The sequence below is a fragment of the Rhineura floridana genome, chromosome 3, assembly GCF_030035675.1.
Source record: "Rhineura floridana isolate rRhiFlo1 chromosome 3, rRhiFlo1.hap2, whole genome shotgun sequence".
NCBI classification, from domain to species: domain Eukaryota; kingdom Metazoa; phylum Chordata; class Lepidosauria; order Squamata; family Rhineuridae; genus Rhineura; species Rhineura floridana.
In genome coordinates, this window is record NC_084482.1 from 212,965,063 (window position 1) to 212,983,840 (window position 18,778).

The window sequence follows — 18,778 nt, forward strand, 5'->3', positions numbered from 1 at the left end:
GCCCCGGAGGAGCCCCTCCTTGTGCTCAGCTATGTTGGCGAGCGGGATTGTGCGGAGGGAGCCTCGAAAGAAAGGTATGCAATGGGGGGCAGAGGGGAGGGTGGAAGAGGGCGAGGACCCCCCTTACGCGCCCCCTCCCCGCAGACCCTCCAGATCGGAGGCTGCAGCTCTGCCCCGTCCCGTCCGCCTCTCCCCTGGGCTGGGCTGGCTGTGTTGGGGCCGGATCGAAGCATCCCTCGGGAACATCTGTGGTTCTGATGATGAATTTCATGGCCTTCAGCTTAGAGATGGAGGCGCCTCATAATTGGAACAGAGCTAAGGAGACAACAGTGAGCTAAATGGGCCACTTCTTCATGTGTCCTCACTTGTCCTTTGATTCAGCTGTGATAGCTGAATAGTGAGGCTCTTCTTTCAAAACTGCCATTCTGCCAGCCCTCCCCAGTGTCCTAATCCGGGAGGTAAGAAATGGGATCCTGTGGAAGTTTGCTGAGAATGGATTGATAATTTGCATGCTTATTTGAGTTCATTGGGATTTACTCCTCTGCAATCATGCTTAGGAATGGTAAAACTGACCATAGGGGTGGAGGAGGGGGAGGGGAGGGGATTCCTGCATTTAGCAGGGGGTTGGACTTGAAGGCCTTATAGGTCCCTTCCAACTCTACTATTCTATGATTCTAGGAGAGAGAAGGAGAAAGGGAAGGGAGAAGGGAGCCGAAGGGGGGAGGGGAAGGAGGTGATTGGAGGTGGAGGGGCAAAGGAAGGGGGAGGGGAGGGGAAGTTTATGGCAACCCTATGAATCAGTGACCTCCAAGAGCATCTGTCATGAGCCACCCCGTTCAGAACTTGTAAGTTCAGGTCTGTGGCTTCCTTTATGGAATCAATCCATCTCTTGTTTGGCCTTCCTCTTTTTCTACACCCTTCTGTTTTTCCCAGCATTATTGTCTTCTCTAGTGAATCATGTCTTCTCATGATGTGTCCAAAGTACAATAACTTCAGTTTCATCACTTTGACTTCTAGTGACAGTTCTGGTTTAATTTGTTCTGACACCCAATTTTTTTGTCGTTTTCGCAGTCCATGGTATCCGCAAAGCTCTCCTCCAACACCACATATCAAATGAGTTGATTTTTCTCTTATCTGCTTTTTTCACTGTCCAACTTTCACATCCATACATAGAGATCGGGAATACCATGGTCTGAATTATCCTGACTTTAGTGTTATATACCCTATAAGTGGTATATAAATTAAATAAATAAATAAATAAAAATAAACTGTACCTGAAAGTAGTTCCCATAATTGTCAGCTGAACTGGTGAGTTAAGTTTGTTTTGGGGCAGAACTTTGAACTATTTCTAGTTCATCAGGTTCACTCTCTTGCTTGCGTTAGACTCTTTGGGCCTTTATGTTTACAGATCATCATTGATACATCTTTGCATTTGAGAACCTTTTCTAGTTCTCTCACAGCTGCCCTCCCCAGTCCTAGCCTTCTTCTGATTTCTTGACTATTGTCTCCATTTTGGTTAACGACTGTGCCAACGTATTGATAATCCTTGAAATCTTCTGTTGTCATTACTTTAGTCTTTTTGACGTTCAGCTGTAGTCCTGCTTTTGTGCTTTCCTCTTGAACTTTCATCAGCATTACTTTCAAATCATTTCTGGTTTCTGCTGGTAGTATGGTAGACATGCAGTCTTAAATTATCGATATTTCTCCCTCCAATTTTCACACCTCCTTCATCTTGGCCCAATCCTGCTGTCCATATGATATGTTCTGCGTCTAGATTAAATAAATAGGGTGATAAAATACACCCCTGTCTCACACCCTTTCCAATTGCGAACCAGTCAGTTTCTCCATATTCTGTCCTTACAGTAGCCTCTTGTCCAGAGTATAGGTTGCACATCAGGACAAGTAGATGCTGTGGCACCCCCATTTCTTTTAAAGCATTCCATTTGTCGTTCTTATGTGCCTTCAAGTCCATTATGACTTATGGCGACCCTATGAATCAGTGACCTCGAATAGCATCTGTCATGAACCTCCCTGCTCAGATCTTGTAAGTTCAGGTCTGTGGCTTCCTTTATGGAATCGATCCATCTCTTGTTTGGCCTTCCTCTTTTTCTACTCCCATCTGTTTTTCCCAGCACTATTGTCTTTTCTAGTGAATCATGTCTTCTCCTTATGTGTCTAAAGTATGATAATCTCAGTTTCATCATTTTAGCTTCTATTGACAGTTCTGGTTTAATTTGTTCAAACACACAATTATTTGTCTTTTTCACAGTCCAAAGCTCTCCTCCAACACTACATTTCAAATGAGTTGATTTTTTCTCTTATCTGCTTTTTTCACTGTCCAACTTTCACATCCAGACATAGAAATCGGGAATACCACGGGAATGATCCTGACTTTGGTGTTCAGTGATACATCTTTGCATTGGAGGACCTTTTCCATAATTTTTCATAATCTACACAATCAAAAGTTTTGCTATAATCTATAAAGCACAGTGTGATTTCCTTCTGAAATTCTTTGGTCCGTTCTATTATCCAATGTATGTTTGCGATATCATCAGTGGTGCCTCTTCCCTTTCTAACTCCAGCTTGGACATCTGGCACTTCTCGCTTCATATATGGCAAGAGCCTTTGTTATAGAATCTTGAGCATTACTTGACTTGCATGGGATATTAAGGCAATAGTTAGATAATTACTGCATTCCTTGGGATCCCCTTTTTTTGGAATTGGGATGAATATTGAACGCTTCCAGTCTGTGGGCCATTATTTAGTTTTCCCTATGTCTTGACAGATTTTTGTCAAAATTTGGACAGATTCAGTCTCAGTAGCTTGTAGCAACCCTATTGGTATGCCGTCTGTTCTTGGTGATTGTTTCTTCCAAGTATTTTAAGAGGAGCTTTCACCTCACATTCTAACATTTCTGGTTCTTCATCATCTGTGTCTGTGTTAGAATTGCTTTTAATATGTCTTTTAATATTTTAACCCTTTTTAAAAGATGTTTTTAAAGTTTTTTTAATGTTTTTAACTTGTTTTAATATATTTTAAGGACTTTTTATAATGTTTTGAAGTGTTTTTAGTGTTTCTGTTTGCCGCCGTGGGCTCCTGCTGGAAGGAAGGTCGGGGTATAAATAAAATAAAAAAATAAATAATATGATTCCTCCATGAATGAATCTGTCATCCTTACATCTCTTTTATAGAATTCTTCAGTGTATCCATCTTCCTTTTACTTTATCTCAGTCAGTCAGTGTGTTCCCCTGTTCATTATTCAACATCCCTACTCTTTGTCTAAATTTCCATTTAATTTCTTCCTGTACTTCTGCTTAAAATCTCTCAATTTCCTCTTCTTCTGTATTTGCCATTGGAACATAGACTTAGATGATGGTTATGTTGATAGGTTTTCTATTAAATCTCATTGATATCACTCACTCAAACTTTGCATGATAGCTCCTAATTGCTTTTGCTATATCACTTCTTACTATTAGAGCAACCCCGTTTCTTCTTAATTTATCATTTTTGCTGCTGGTGCTAAATTAGTTTAAGCAGCACAGCAGAGAGTAACAGCGGTCTGAAATGCGTGTGCCAGCGTGTGTGTGTGTTTACATAAGAAAGCAGGCTTTTACCCTGCATTAGCATCACTGAGACTGTAGTAAAATAAGAAACGCTACTTTATTTATAGAAATACATAGTAGATAGAAAGGCATACCTAGTTCTAACTAACTAACTAAATTGGAGGCGAAATACCCAGGCATGGGAATTGGCCTGATGGCTAGGAGAGAGAGAGCAGAGACAAAAGGGGTCTCCTTTCTCTCAGAGAAGAGAAGAGAGGAAAGGGTGGAAGGAGGAGGGGCAGATAAGCTTCCCTTAAGGTGTATCAGTCTAGCCATGGAAGGAAGTCAGCCAGAGCATCACAGGTAAAGGTAGTCAAGGCAATCCATCTGGTGGACCCTCACTGTATCTCCCTTCTGGAACATAAAGAAAAGAACAAAACAGGACTTGCTATTGCCCCACTTCTGACAGATATCAGAATTGCCAACAAGAAAATGTTTTTTCTCGCCAGACCCACACCCCAAATCCACCAAATCTTGACCTCAACCCACTGAAAAATGGAAATGAACTGCCTTCAAGTTGACAGTTAAACTCTGATATCAAGCAACAGAGCTCCCAGAAATATGTTTTCAAACTATAAATCATAATATAGTCATAGGATTTCTCCACAGCATTTTATCACCTTTCCTTTTCATTCCATCAGGATACATCTGGGGGGTCAAGGCTGAGGGAGAACCATCTGAAGTATCACTGGGAAAAGCTGAGGAGCAGATGCAGGAGCAGAAACTTGAGGAGGCAAGATGGAGCAAAGAGACAAGACAAGAGACAGACTCACACAGGGGTCAAACCTCATAAATGTTTGGAGTGTGGAAAGAGCTTCAGAATGAGTGACCAACTTACTGCGCATCAAAGAACTCACACAGAAGACAAACCTTATAAATGCTTGGAGTGTGGAAAGAGCTTCAAGTGGAGTGGCAACCTTACTTCGCATCAAAGAACTCACACAGGGGACAAACCTTATACATGCTTGGAGTGTGGAAAGAGCTTTTGTGACAGTGGCAGCCTTACTTCACATCAAAGATGTCACACAGGGGACAAACCCTATAAATGCTTGGAGTGTGGGAAGAGCTTCAGTCAGAGTTGCCAACTTACTTCGCATCAAAGAACTCACACAGGATACAAACCTTATAAATGCTTCAAGTGTGGAAAAAGCTTCAGGTGGAATAGCGTCCTTATGGTACATCAAAGAACTCACACAGGGGACAAAGCTTATAAATGCTTGGAGTGTGGAAAGCCCTTCAGTCAGAGTGGCCACCTTACTGTGCATCAAAGAACTCACACAGGGGACAAACCTTATACGTGCTTCAAGTGTGGAAAAAGCTTCAGTCGTAGTAGCTCCCTTAAGGTGCATCAAATAATTCACACAGGGGACAAACCTTATATATGCTTGGAGTGTGGAAAGAGCTTCAGGTGGAGTAGTGCCCTTAGGACACATGAAAGAACTCATACAGGGGAAAAACCCTATAAATGCTTGGAGTGTGGAAAGACCTTCAGTCGGAGTGGCCACCTTACTTTGCATCAGAGTACTCACACAGGGGACAAACCTTATACATGCTCAGAGTGTGGAAAGAGCTTCAGTCAGAATAGCAACCTTACTTTGCATCAAAGAACTCACACAGGGGACAAACCTTATAAATGCTTGCAGTGTGGAAAGAGCTTCAGTCAGAGTGGCACCCTTACTTCGCATCAAAGAACTCATACAGAGGACAAAGCTTATAAATGCTTGAAGTGTGGAAAGAGCTTCAGTCAGAGTGGCCACCTTACTTCGCATCAAAGAACTCACACAGGGGACAAACCTTATAAATGTTCCGAGTGTGGAAAGAGCTTTAAGTGGAGTAGTGCCCTTACGGTACATCAGAGTACTCACACAGGGGACAAACCTTATACATGCTCGGAGTGTGGAAAGAGCTTTAGTCAGAATAGCAACCTTACTTTGCATCGAAGAACTCACACAGGGGACAAACCTTATAAATGCTTGCAGTGTGGAAAGAGCTTCAATTGCAGTAGCTCCCTTAATTTGCATCACAGAACTCATACGGGGGACAAACCTTATAAATGCTTCAATTGTGGAAAAAGATTCATGTGTGGTAGCGCCCTTACGGTACATCACAGAACTCACATAAGGGACAGACCTTATAAATGCTTGGAGTGTGGAAAGACCTTCAGTCGGAGTGGCCACCTTACTTTGCATCACAGAACTCATACGGGGGACAAACCTTATAAATGCTTGGAGTGTGGAAAGACCTTCAGGTGGAGTAGGGCCTTTACACAACATCAAAGATCTCACATGGCACAAACCTTATAAATGATTGGAGCACGGAAAGAGCTTCAGTCAGAGTGGCCACCTTACTTTGCATCACAGAACTCATACAGGGGACAAACCTTATAAATGCTTGGAGTGTGGAAAGAGCTTCAGTGACAGAAGTACCCTTATTTCGCATCTCAGAACACATACAGGGGACAAACCTTATACATGCTTGGAATGTGGAAAGAGCTTTAATCAGAGTGCCAACCTTACTTTGCATCAAAGAAGTCACAGAGGGGACAGACCTTATAAATGCTTCAAATGTGGAAAGACGTTCCATAAGAGTAGCCACCTTACATCAAAGATGTCACACAGGGGAAAAACCTTGCCAATGCTTGGAGTGTGTAAAGACCTTCAGGTGGAGTAGCGCCTTTACTCAACATCAAAGAACTCACAAGGGACAAACCTTATAAATGCTTGGAATGTGGGAAGAGCTTCAGTCAGAGTGGCCACCTTACTTTGCATCACAGAAGGCATACAGGGAACAAACCTTATAATGCTTGTAGTGTTGAAAGACCTTTCATCAGAATGGCTACCTTCAGGCACATCAAAGGATCTGTTTAAGGGAAGAGATGTATAAATGCTTTGAATGTGGAAAAAGCTTTAAGCGGAGTTCAACTCTTTCTGTGCATCAAAGGATCCATATGGGGAAGCCAGGCTACCAACAGGATTTTTATGGGGAGTTTCAGACCCCCGAGAATCTTCTTCTCTTAGCTTAACCACAGACTGTTCCACTTCCCTTCACCTGCTATCTTGGTGGCCTGTCAGTTTTTCCTTTGCAGAGACAGAGAGGTTTTGGCTTTTCCAGAGATGGGTGAGCACCCAAGATGGATGCTGAGGCCAAGGTGGCAGCAGAAGCCAAAATGGCCTCTCCGTTGTCCAGTTTCCTCCCATCATATCCTCCCCTCTGGCAGTTTCTAGCTGCCAAACTCAATATTCAATTAATGACATTTCATGTATTACTTTATCTGCTTCCTCTAGATCCTCCCCCTCTGTCATTGTTACCTCCATGTGCATCATTCGAGCATCCATTTTTGTGATGGACTTAATAGTCTTTGACACACAGCGTCTAATACAACATAACACCAACTGGACTGTTACATATATGAGCACAAGCAAGCATAATCCCATTATAACATATTTTAGCAAATTTTTTACTAAGCCCCCCAGACATCCCCCTGGATCCAGTAGCCATCCCCACCAATCAAAATCGCAACTCTGATCAACATAAGCTACTTCTGCTATTTTCTCAGCATGATATATAATGGAGTTGGCATGGGATTCAATCTCTCCAGCTGAACTGTTTATGTAGGAACAACATTTGCTTCCAATGACGGCGCAAGTCCCTCCATCCGTAGAGATCAAATTGTCCAGCGCCATCTTGTTTTGTAGAACCATTTTCCTTATCTGGGTTTGGGTTGCCAGGAGGGACTTTATAGCCTTGGAGGCCACAGGAAGAGCTTCTTTGGTCTCATTTGCAAGAATTTCCACTACAGATGGAAGTCTCAATACTCCAGAACCTACAGTGGCCGTGCCAGCCAAGGGCAGGAAAGACCCCCCTATTACTGAGCCCATGGTTAAGGGCCTGTGGTTTTCTACTTTCCATTGTGCAGAGTGGTGAACAGGTTTTGATTTCTCTTTTTTCTCTGATTGGTGAGGCTCTCTTGTTCCCGATTCTACCAACTGGGAGTACCTGAGTGACCTTGATAGTTGGTATAAGCCACCCAACATAGCAGGAGCCAATCCAATATTTTGGCAATACTTTATAGGCTTTATCTCCAGACCAAGAATGTCCAACTAGAGCTTCCGATGGGCCTTTGCGGAAGGGGGAAAGATCATGTTTTCCATAGCTGAACTTACTACCTTTGGTAGTAGGGGCCAGCTATTCCTGCCAAGGGACACCACCACCTGGATCATGAGGGCTGCTAGTCCCGTTACAAAAACACACTCCCCAATTGTTCAGGTATTTACAATCCCATACCTGATGAGCACCAGAATTGCCAAAGGCGGAACAATGGATCATATTATCAAGAGAATAGTTACAGGAAGCATGAAAATCATGATAATGTTGGCAGAAAGTGGGATTCTGGGTGTGGTTTCAGTCCCCTTCAATGGCAAAATAATTTTGCATTTACTTACACCAACCTCTAAGACTTTCTTTCCTTTGGACTTGTTTCCCAAAAAACAGAACTCGCCCCATTTTGGCAGGACATACCAAACCCCATATTGTTGGGCCACAGGGGCTATGTCCCAGGTAGAATTTGTGCTTAATCATTTCCATGCCATAGGTATAAAAACGGGGCCTGTGTCAGTGATGTTCTCTTCAGTCAAAGGGATGGGTACAAGGGCAACGCCTCCCTCCCCATGGACAGAGAGTAGGGAGCATATCCAACAGTTACACTAGAGTGAAAGAGACCAACATGTATATAAAGAAACACACACACCCCATTTTCCAGTATTATTTTGCTTGCCTCTGCAGGCATCTCTTAAAGATTTCATTGTCACTTATCTTCCTCAGTCCAGGAGGAGTTTTAGGATGAGAAACATGAGCCAAATTCACCTCTAGCTCCACGAGCTAGAGAGAGCCCCAGCTGACAAAGCGTCAAGGCGAGTTAAGCAGCAGAGCGAGTTCGGCAGCAGGGCGAGGAGGCCAGGGCCCCCCACTCTGCCCGTCTGTTCCCTGACCTCAACTAAACCGCAGTCTCCAACCCATTGATGTAATAAACCTTAAACAAAACTATGCAGGTAAGAAGCCAACAGGGGTGTGGGGGCTTTCCAGTGTTTTGCACCGCCTGCAGCATGTACGACTATCTGCCTGTTGGACAGAAGTCATGGGTGTGCTCTCGGTGCAATGAGCTCCTGGCTCTCCGGGAACGACTTCATTTCCTTGAGGCCAAGGTGGCGGACCTGGAAAAGCTGAGAGAGGCAGAGAGGTGTGTGGAGGAGGCCTTCAGGGACATTATAGCTGTGTCCCACTCCAACGATGATAGCTCTCCTGCTATAATGGACAACGATGGTCTCGGGGAAGGAGAGCATCCAGCTGAGGAAGAGGGAAACGATCCCTTAGAAGGGACCCATTCCTTGGGGGATGAGCAGCTATCCTCTTGTGCCGAGAATATATCTCCAGGGGGTGGAGGGATCCTTGTAGTGGGTGATTCGATCATTAGGAACATAGACAGTGGGGTGTGTGATGGGCCTGTAGACCGCAAGGTGTTTTGCCTGCCTGGTGCGAAGGTTGCGGATATCGCCCGTCGTTTAGATAGTTTGGTAGACAGTGCTGGGAAGGAGTCAGTGGTCGTGGTGCACGTTGGCACCAACGACATGGGGAAATGCAGCCGTGAGGTCCTGGAAGCAAAATTTAGGTTGCTAGGTAGGATGCTGAAAGCCAGGACCTCCAAGGTGGCTTTCTCTGAAATGCTACCGGTTCCATGCGCAGGACCAGCCAGACAGGCCCAGCTTCGCAGTCTCAATGCGTGGATGAGACGATGGTGTCGGGTGGAAGGGTTCGGATTTGTTAGGCACTGGGGAACATTTTGGGACAAGCCGGGCCTGTACAAAAGGGATGGGCTCCACTTGAACCAGAATGGAACCAGACTGCTGGCACTTAAAATTAAAAGGTAGCAGAGCAGCTTTTAAACTGACTGAGGGGGGAAACCCGACAGGAGCTGAGAAAGGTCCGGTTCGGAATAAACCTCCCCCCTGGGATAAAAACCAAAGAAATGATGAAATTTTAAAAGGGGTAGGCCTAGAAGTAGGCATTGTGAGAGCAGGGGCACAGGATATAAATTCAGAAGAGCAAAATTACCACAGGCCTAACCACAAGTGCCAAAGACACTTGAAGAGAGACACTGCTTACAAGTGCCTATACGCTAATGCTAGGAGCCTCCGAACCAAGATGGGAGAACTGGAGTGCTTGGTCTTAGAGAAGAGCATTGATATAGTGAGCATAACGGAGACCTGGTGGAATGGAGAAAACCAGTGGGATACGGTTATCTCTGGATATAAACTATATCGGAAGGACAGGGAAGGACGTATTGGTGGCGGAGTCGCTCTATACGTGAAAGAAGGCATTGAATCCAGCAAGCTCGAAACCCCAAAAGAGGCAGACTCCTCCAAAGAATTGTTGTGGGTGGTGATACCGTGCCCCAGGAGGGACTTAATACTGGGAACGATCTATCGTCCCCCCGATCAAATTGCTCAGGGAGACCTTGAGATGAGATATGAAATTGAGGAAGCATCCAAACTAGGAAATGTGGTAGTAATGGGTGACTTCAACTACCCGGACATAGACTGGCTGCATATGTGTTCCAGTCATGACAAAGAAGCAAAGTTTCTAGATATTCTAAATGACTATTCCCTAGATCAGTTGGTCATGGAACCGACCAGAGGGACGGCAACCCTGGACTTAATCCTCAGTGGGACCGGGACCTGGTGCGAGATGTAAGAGTTGTTGAACCGATTGGGAGCAGTGACCACAGTGCTATTAAATTAAACATACATGTAACTGGCCAATTGCCAAGAAAATCCAACACGGTCACATTTGACTTCAAAAGAGGAAACTTCACAAAAATGAGGGGATTGGTCAAAAGAAAGCTGAAAAACAAAGTCCAGAGGGTCACATCAATCGAAAATGCTTGGAAGTTGTTTAAAAACACTATATTAGAAGCTCAACTGGAGTGCATACCACAGATCAGAAAAGGTACCGCCAGGGCCAAGGAGATGCCAGCATGGTTAACGAGCAAAGTCAAGGAAGCTCTTAGAGGCAAAAAGTCTTCCTTCAGAAAATGGAAGTCTTGTCCAAATGAAGAAAATAAAAAAGAACACAAACTCTGGCAAAAGAAATGCAAGAAGACAATAAGGGATGCTAAAAAAGAATTTGAGGAGCACATTGCTAAGAACATAAAAACCAACAACAAAAAATTCTATAAATACATTCAAAGCAGGAGACCATCTAGGGAGACAATTGGACCCTTGGATGATAAGGGAGTCAAAGGTGTACTAAAGAACGATAAGGAGATTGCAGAGAAGCTAAATGAATTCTTTGCATCTGTCTTCACAGTGGAAGATATAGGGCAGATCCCTGAACCTGAATTACCATTTGCAGGAAGGGATTCTGAGGAACTGAGACAAATAGTGGTAACGAGAGAGGAAGTTCTAGGCTTAATGGACAATATAAAAACTGACAAATCACCGGGCCCGGATGGCATCCACCCTAGAGTTCTCAAAGAACTGAAATGTGAAATTGCTGATCTGCTAACTCAAATATGTAACTTGTCCCTTGGATCCTCCTCCGTGCCTGAGGACTGGAAAGTGGCCAATGTAACGCCAATCTTCAAAAAGGGATCCAGAGGGGATCCCGGAAATTATAGGCCAGTTAGCTTAACTTCTGTCCCTGGAAAACTGGTAGAAAGTATAATTCAAGCTAGATTAACTAAGCACATAGAAGAACAAGCCTTGCTGAAGCAGAGCCAGCATGGCTTCTGCAAGGGAAAGTCCTGTCTCAGTAACCTATTAGAATTCTTTGAGAGTGTCAACAAGCATATAGATAGAGGTGATCCAGTGGACATAGTGTACTTAGACTTTCAAAAAGCGTTTGACAAGGTACCTCACCAAAGGCTTCTGAGGAAGCTTAGCAGTCATGGAATAAGAGGAGAGGTCCTCTTGTGGATAAGGAATTGGTTAAGAAGCAGAAAGCAGAGAGTAGGAATCAACGGACAGTTCTCCCAATGGAGGGCTGTAGAAAGTGGAGTCCCTCAAGGATCGGTATTGGGACCTGTACTTTTCAACTTGTTCATTAATGACCTAGAATTAGGAGTGAGCAGTGAAGTGGCCAAGTTTGCTGACGACACTAAATTGTTCAGGGTTGTTAAAACAAAAAGGGATTGCGAAGAGCTCCAAAAAGATCTCTCCAAACTGAGTGAATGGGCGGAAAAATGGCAAATGCAATTCAATATAAACAAGTGTAAAATTATGCATATTGGAGCAAAAAATCTGAATTTCACATATACGCTCATGGGGTCTGAACAGGTGGTGACCGACCAGGAGAGAGACCTCGGGGTTGTGGTGGACAGCACGATGAAAATGTCGACCCAGTGTGCGGCAGCTGTGAAAAAGGCAAATTCCATGCTAGCAATAATTAGGAAAGGTATTGAAAATAAAACAGCCGATATCATAATGCCGTTGTATAAATCTATGGTGCGGCCGCATTTGGAATACAGTGTACAGTTCTGGTCGCCTCATCTCAAAAAGGATATGATAGAGTTGGAAAAGGTTCAGAAGAGGGCAACCAGAATGATCAAGGGGATGGAGCGACTCCCTTACGAGGAAAGGTTGCAGCATTTGGGGCTTTTTAGTTTAGAGAAAAGGCGGGTCAGTGGAGACATGATAGAAGTGTATAAAATTATGCATGGCATTGAGAAAGTGGATAGAGAAAAGTTCTTCTCCCTCTCTCATAATACTAGAACTCGTGGACATTCAAAGAAGCTGAATGTTGGAAGATTCAGGACAGACAAAAGGAAGTACTTCTTTACTCAGCGCATAGTTAAACTATGGAATTTGCTCCCACAAGATGCAGTAATGGCCACCAGCTTGGATGGCTTTAAAAGAAGATTAGACAAATTCATGGAGGACAGGGCTATCAATGGCTACTAGCCATGATGGCTGTGCTCTGCCACCCTAGTCAGAGGCAGCATGCTTCTGAAAACCAGTTGCCGGAAGCCTCAGGAGGGGAGAGTGTTCTTGCACTCGGGTCCTGCTTGCGGGCTTCCCCCAGGCACCTGGTAGGCCACTGTGAGAACAGGATGCTGGACTAGATGGGCCACTGGCCTGATCCAGCAGGCTCTTCTTATGTTGTTATGTTCTTATGACAGATCACTGCTTGTTGGAGTTCAGACTTACAGCGGTTTGTCCCCTCTGCAAGGGTGGGGGACCTATTAAGTTTGTCCGCCCACAGAGACTAATGGATCCAGATGGTTTCCAAAGGGCTCTGGGGAGTTTTCCAGCTGATAGGGCTGGCACTCCTGTTAAAACCCTGTTTCAACTGTGGAGTACAGAAATGACCCGGGCGGTTGACATGATTACTCCTGAGCACCCTCTCCTGTGCAGAGCTCGTACAGCTCCATGGTATACCCTAGAGCTGAGATCGATGAAACAATATAGGAGACAGCTTGAGTGCAGATGGAGACAAACTCCTGGTGGATGCAATTACACACTGGTAAGTGCCTATGGTAAGCTGTATTTAAGGGCAGTGTGCGCAGAAAAAAAAATTTTGCTGCCACTTTAAAATCATCAATCTGCCACACAGTGCAGCTCTTCAGAATAGTCCAGGGGCTATTACACACTGGCCCCAAGGACATGGTAGAACCTTCTGCGGCCTGCTGTAATGAGTTTGCTGGGCACTTCCAGGATAAAATCTTTAGCATCCACCAGGACTTAGCCTCCAGTGTTCTAGCAGGTGAATCAAGTGGGATATCCAGAGCACAGCCTTGTCCTGATTTCTTCGATGAGTTTCAGTTGGTACAGCTTGAGGATGTTGACAAGGTGCTTGGACAGGTTTGTGCAACCACTTCTGTGCTGGATCCTTGCCCTTCTTGGCTAATAAAAGCTAGCAGGGATGGAACAGCTGGCTGGGCCAAGGAAGTGATTAATGCCTCTCTGCGTGAGGGGGTGGTCCCTGGCTGCCTGAAAGAGGCGGTAGTGAGACCACTCCTGAAGACACCCTCCCTGGACCCAGACAACCTTAATAACTATAGGCCAGTAGCAAATGTTCCATTCCTGGGCAATGTCCTTGAATGAGTGGTGGCAGGCCAGCTCCAGACACTCTTGGATGAGACCAATTATCTGGATCCATTTCAGTCGGGTTTCAGGCCTGGTTTTGGCATGGAAACAGCCTTGGTCACCCCATGTGATGACCTCTGTCAGGAGAGAGACAGGGGAGTGTGACCCTGTTGAGAAGGAAGGACGTGTTTGCTTCCACTCAGTCAGCCTTTTCCCGGTGGTATCCCTTATTTAAAACATCTTTTGGGTTTGAACAATATTTCGTCTATCTGACCTCCACTGCTTTAAGAAAGGCCTTTATGGCCTTACGCTTTCAGACTATGCCCTCCGCTTTTTTGGAGGGGTGATACGCAAAATACCCTATTCATCAAAGACTCTGTATTTGTGAATTTCCTGAAGTGGAGGACATCGCACACTATTTACTACGATGTGCGCTGTATACCGAGCCTAGAAGAAAATTCCTTGCCGCCATTTTACACTCCTGGAGATACAGACCACCTTTGCAGCAAACGTGCTCTTCTTGCTCCCTCCGATCCATGGGTAACACTTCAAGTGGCAAACTTTGCCTTGGCGGCAGGGAAGTTGAGAGCTGGTCATTTAGCAACTGTGGGTATGCGTCCGGAGCCCGCCCCTGACTAGTCTATTTTAACTATAAGCCCCTTGGCTTGTTTTTCTTTTAATGCATTTTAGGCATTGTGTGTGATCTCTTGTAAGAGGAGTCTTTTATCGTTTATATGGTTTTATTTGCCTTTTCCTATTTGATTGGTTGCACTATATTGTGATGGCCACTGGCTACAAACAATAAAATTTACCTACCCTCCCATCTCTTAGACCAGGATGGGGAACCATCCATATGTTCAGACAGATTCACACCACGCATTTGAAACACATTCAGTGCACAATGAACACACATTGTTTATTGAATGTGTATCCCACCCTTCCTTTTGAAAGGAATGGAGGACAGCAAAGATAAACAAAACCATTTAACTAAAAGAACACCAAAAAAATGACTAAAAGAAACTAACTGAATTAAACCACAACAGATAATTGTCATGCAGATAGAGAACATTTATTGTAGGGAGGAAAGGAATGCATGAAAGCATTTCTAAGGTGAGCAGCTTCAAAAAAGTCAACAAGCCATTTTGTGCAGGAGAGTGAAAGTCTGTTTTTATGATGTTTTAAAGTGTTTTTAGTGCTTTTGTTTGCCTCTTTGGGCTCCTGCTTGGAGGACAGGTGGGATATAAATCTAATAAAAAATAAACGATAAATAAATAAATTTTCAGGTATATTACCAGAGTGAATTAATGATGAGAAATTTCAACTAGGATCAAGGGTTTTCCTGGAAGGAATATTTATTCGTGTATTTATTTTTTTGAAAGAAGAGGAAAAGTTTCTATCAATTCCTCCAGGAGTGGATGAAAAGTGCAGGCATGGCCATCCCTACTGAGGTTGTGAAGTCTGCCAAATTTCAGAAATATTCGTGCTTTTCTCATAAGGATAGACTTAAATATTTGGAAAGGGAAACCAGAAGAAGAAATTACTTTTCCTCCCTTAGTTTGTTTCTGGGCAATCAGACTGAGAACTGGGGCCATGCGGGAGGTGCCCCAGGGTAAGAAATATATCAAAGTTCAGACAAATAGGTCCAGGGGTTAAGATGCAGTGCAATTTCACCTTTGTGATAAAGAAACTAGGAATGTCACAGATTGTTCTGTCACATGCTCTTTGCCAAAAGTATCCTCTTGGAAGTAAAATGAGATCACACTGTGAAATTTACTTGTATGCAATGAAAATCAATAATTGGGAAAGAGTTATGCCATCCCAGTAGGCTAATGCCCCCTCTTAAAACCGACTGTCATATCCAAAGCTAGGAAGCAAATGCCACCCCTGTCCCTTCAACCAGGGTGAATTTCCCTCCCATGATTAGAGGAGGAAGTCTGCAGAAGTTTCTTCCATCAGGAGGAGCAGGTGAGAACCTCTTTGGACCAGCAGGGAGAATCATACCTGGGCTATTGTTTGGGTTACTGTGCCACCCCAATCACTTCTCCTCTAAGAAGTTCAGAGTCCTGGCCACCCACCCTTGGGCAGCGAGGGCGTTGCAATTTTCTTTTTTAAAAGTAGGAATTGTTGGGGTTGTTCCCCTTGGCCATTGCTGCCTGTCTCTTTTTTTTAGCCTTATGTGATTGTCTCACAGTGGCCAGACTTAGGAGGATAGAAACATGTTTTCTACTGGGACAGACCCATTGGTGCATCCATACTGAGCACCATCAGCTCTCCAGGAATTCATGCAGGGGTCTGTCCCAGCTCAACCTGGAGATGCCAGGGGTTGAACGTGACACCTTCTGCATGCAGAACAGCTGAGCTACGGACCATTTCTCATATCTCTCTCCAGATCTCCTCATCGCTCCCAGCTTCATGTAGATGTGAAATAGCATCTGAGACAAGATAGTGCCCTGGGGCACCCCAGAAGCTTTTGGGGGGCAAGGGGACCAAGAAAAACTCAGCCAATACTACCTTCTGGGATGCTCATCTCTTGTGCATCAAGCCCAACCTAACTACATATGGGGGGAACAGTAAGAACATGTTTATTGGAAAGAGTTGTTTTTTTTAAAAAAAATCCCAGCCACATAAGTTTGTGCATATACGTATGCAACAAAGACAACAACACTCCCAGACTCACCAAGGATAGGTCTTCTGACAGTCAAAAGGCAAGCGGAAAGGAGGGGAAGGAGAAGGGCTGTAGCAGCAGATGCACTGTAAGCTGTGCTCATGAGGAAGTCCCAGGTCAAATTCTAACAAACAGTCATCTCATCTTGCTCTTAAAGCCCATCCTCAACAAACTCCTATATGAGGGGAAAGGTCAGAATACCATTGTTCCCCCCACATTAATTAGAAATCATCATGAAAATAATACATTTAAGACGTTCAAACTGTTTACACAAAAAAGAAAGCAAACATTGTGCATTACACCTTGTTTACTGGATAGAGTTTTTTTTTAAAAAAATGGAACAGCTCTCTGTCACCACCATAGTATATACGCGTACATAACAAAAACAGCAAGATCCTCCATGGCGCAGAGTAGTAAGCGGCGGTAATGCAGTCGAACCTCTGCTCATGGCCGGAGGTCGATTCCAACGGAAGGAGGAAGTCGAATCTCCAGTAAAAGGGGTCGAGGTCCACTCAGCCTTCCATCCATCATTGGTCAGTAAAATGAGTACCCGTCATATGCTGGGGGGTAAAGAAAGGCCGGGGATGGAACTGGCAATCCCACCACATGTATACAGTCTGCCTTGTAAACGTTGCAAGATGTCACCCTAAGAGTCGGAAACGACTCGCACTATAATTGTGGGGACACCTTGACCTTTAACAAAAACAGCAACACTCAAACAGAGTCACTGAACATGACAGATCTGACTTCCAGGTGGGAGGAGAGGAGGAAGGAGAGGGGCTGGAGCGAGAGGGGCATTGTGCCATCCCGGCTGGATGAAGGGTTTGTGTTGCCCTATATGAAACCTTCCTGTGGAGTCCATTTGCACATGAGTGCTGACCCTCAGCCATGCACATGTGAATGTGTATTCCGCCACACAGACACAACATTTCTACTTTCTGAAATTGACCCAAACAGCATTAGCTGAAGGACTCCTGGAAGTTCAAACCTCTACATATTTGTCTTCTTTGGTGATTATCATCAAATATTTTGTGAGTTCCATGAATCTTATTTGAGGTGGCCTAGGAAACACATCTTTCTTTATACAAAGTTCTGGCTGCCATTGTGTGCAGAGACCTGGTAGTGGGGTTAAGGGGCTGGCCCTGGCAAGGAAGGGGAAGAATCCATGGCTGGTGGTGCCTTGACCTGCAGAAGTGCTGGTGCAGCACCTTCCCAGATCTCCTCCTTGGATCCCCTTCTTTGTGAAATTCACCCAATCCACCCACCCTTGGGGTCCAGCTCCTGCTGAGACTTTATGGGGTCTCCGGTTAACAGGGTCAGAAAGGATTTTTTCCTCTCCCATGGGGAGGGTTGTTCTTCCTTTCCCTCAGTGAACAGCTAGAACTATTACACATTACTTATAATTTTTCACAACTTTTGGAAGGGGCGGAAATGGCATTGGGCAGGAGAATTAACATCACCTTGGAGGGAAGTTCATAGTATGGGCTTCTCTCGGAGACCCAATCTGAAGCCAACTAACTCCAGTTGCTAATGGGGCCCCAGATGCCTGGAAAGCACCAGACTGGATCCATTTTACTCTTGCCAACTGCCCGGGTTTCCTCAATAGTCATTCTGAGGCAGTTGTCAATCAACAGGCAGGTGGTTTGAGGAGACTTCGACCCTATCTCCACGGCCATGCCAACACCAATTAGTTGTGGTATTTATTAAGGTTGCATCCTGTTTCCACCCACACCTGTCTTTGGTTCCGCTATTTCCCAAACCTGCCCCCAGAGGGCAGCACAAGGCGGATACCCCACAAACACTTTGGCAACCACAATTCGCCTTGGGACACATGACGTTCCATTTGATGAATCTTATATTCTTTGTGTGGGATCCCTAGGTGCAGAATGTTCCAGATGAAACTGAAAGTGTTTTTAATGTTTTGTGTGTGTTTTAAAATTTGTATATTTGTTCTTATTGTTTTTAATTGCTGTAAACTGCCCAGGGAGCCTTAGCTATGGGACTGTATATGAATGCAAGCAAGCAAGCAAGAAATAATGGAACACAATGTCAAAGCACATTCATCCATTGAGGATCAGCTTAGAGAATGCTAGAGGGAATCTCTTGCTAGAAATGGTGATGCCTCAATCCAATTTCAGCAACAATCCTGAGAGGTACCTTGACATTGAGGGGAAATAGTTGGACTAAGCTCAGCTCTGGTCGTCATATCTGAGGAAGGAGAGTTCAACCCAGATGTTTAATCCTTTTGAAAAGGGTGCTGGAATTGAACTTTGAGACCTTACTCAAACAGGGACCAATCACTAAGACTTTACCCTTTTAGTGTTGATAGCTCTATCTTTCCTAAAATCACTTCTATCTTGAGCAATCCTCACCCAACCGGAATCTAAACCTGATTGCCCCAAAGGAGTAAAACATAAGAGGACCACAACAGA

The 18,778-nt window shown here is 44.5% G+C and overlaps 1 protein-coding gene across 1 annotated transcript; it reads left to right on the forward strand.

The window, feature by feature from the left end:
- LOC133381498 (zinc finger protein 347-like) lies at positions 1-5,921 on the forward strand. The gene is made up of 2 exons (XM_061620658.1): positions 1-74; positions 4,244-5,921. The coding sequence occupies exon 2, from the start codon at positions 4,424-4,426 to the stop codon at positions 5,903-5,905; it is 1,482 nt and encodes a 493-aa protein (XP_061476642.1). The 5' UTR covers positions 1-74; positions 4,244-4,423; the 3' UTR covers positions 5,906-5,921.
- The last annotated feature ends 12,857 nt before the right edge of the window (positions 5,922-18,778 follow it).

Bases quoted from the DNA above. Each gene is read 5' to 3' on its own strand.
- LOC133381498 (XM_061620658.1), top strand. From the start codon at position 4,424: ATGAGTGACCAACTTACTGCGCATCAAAGAACTCACACAGAAGACAAA.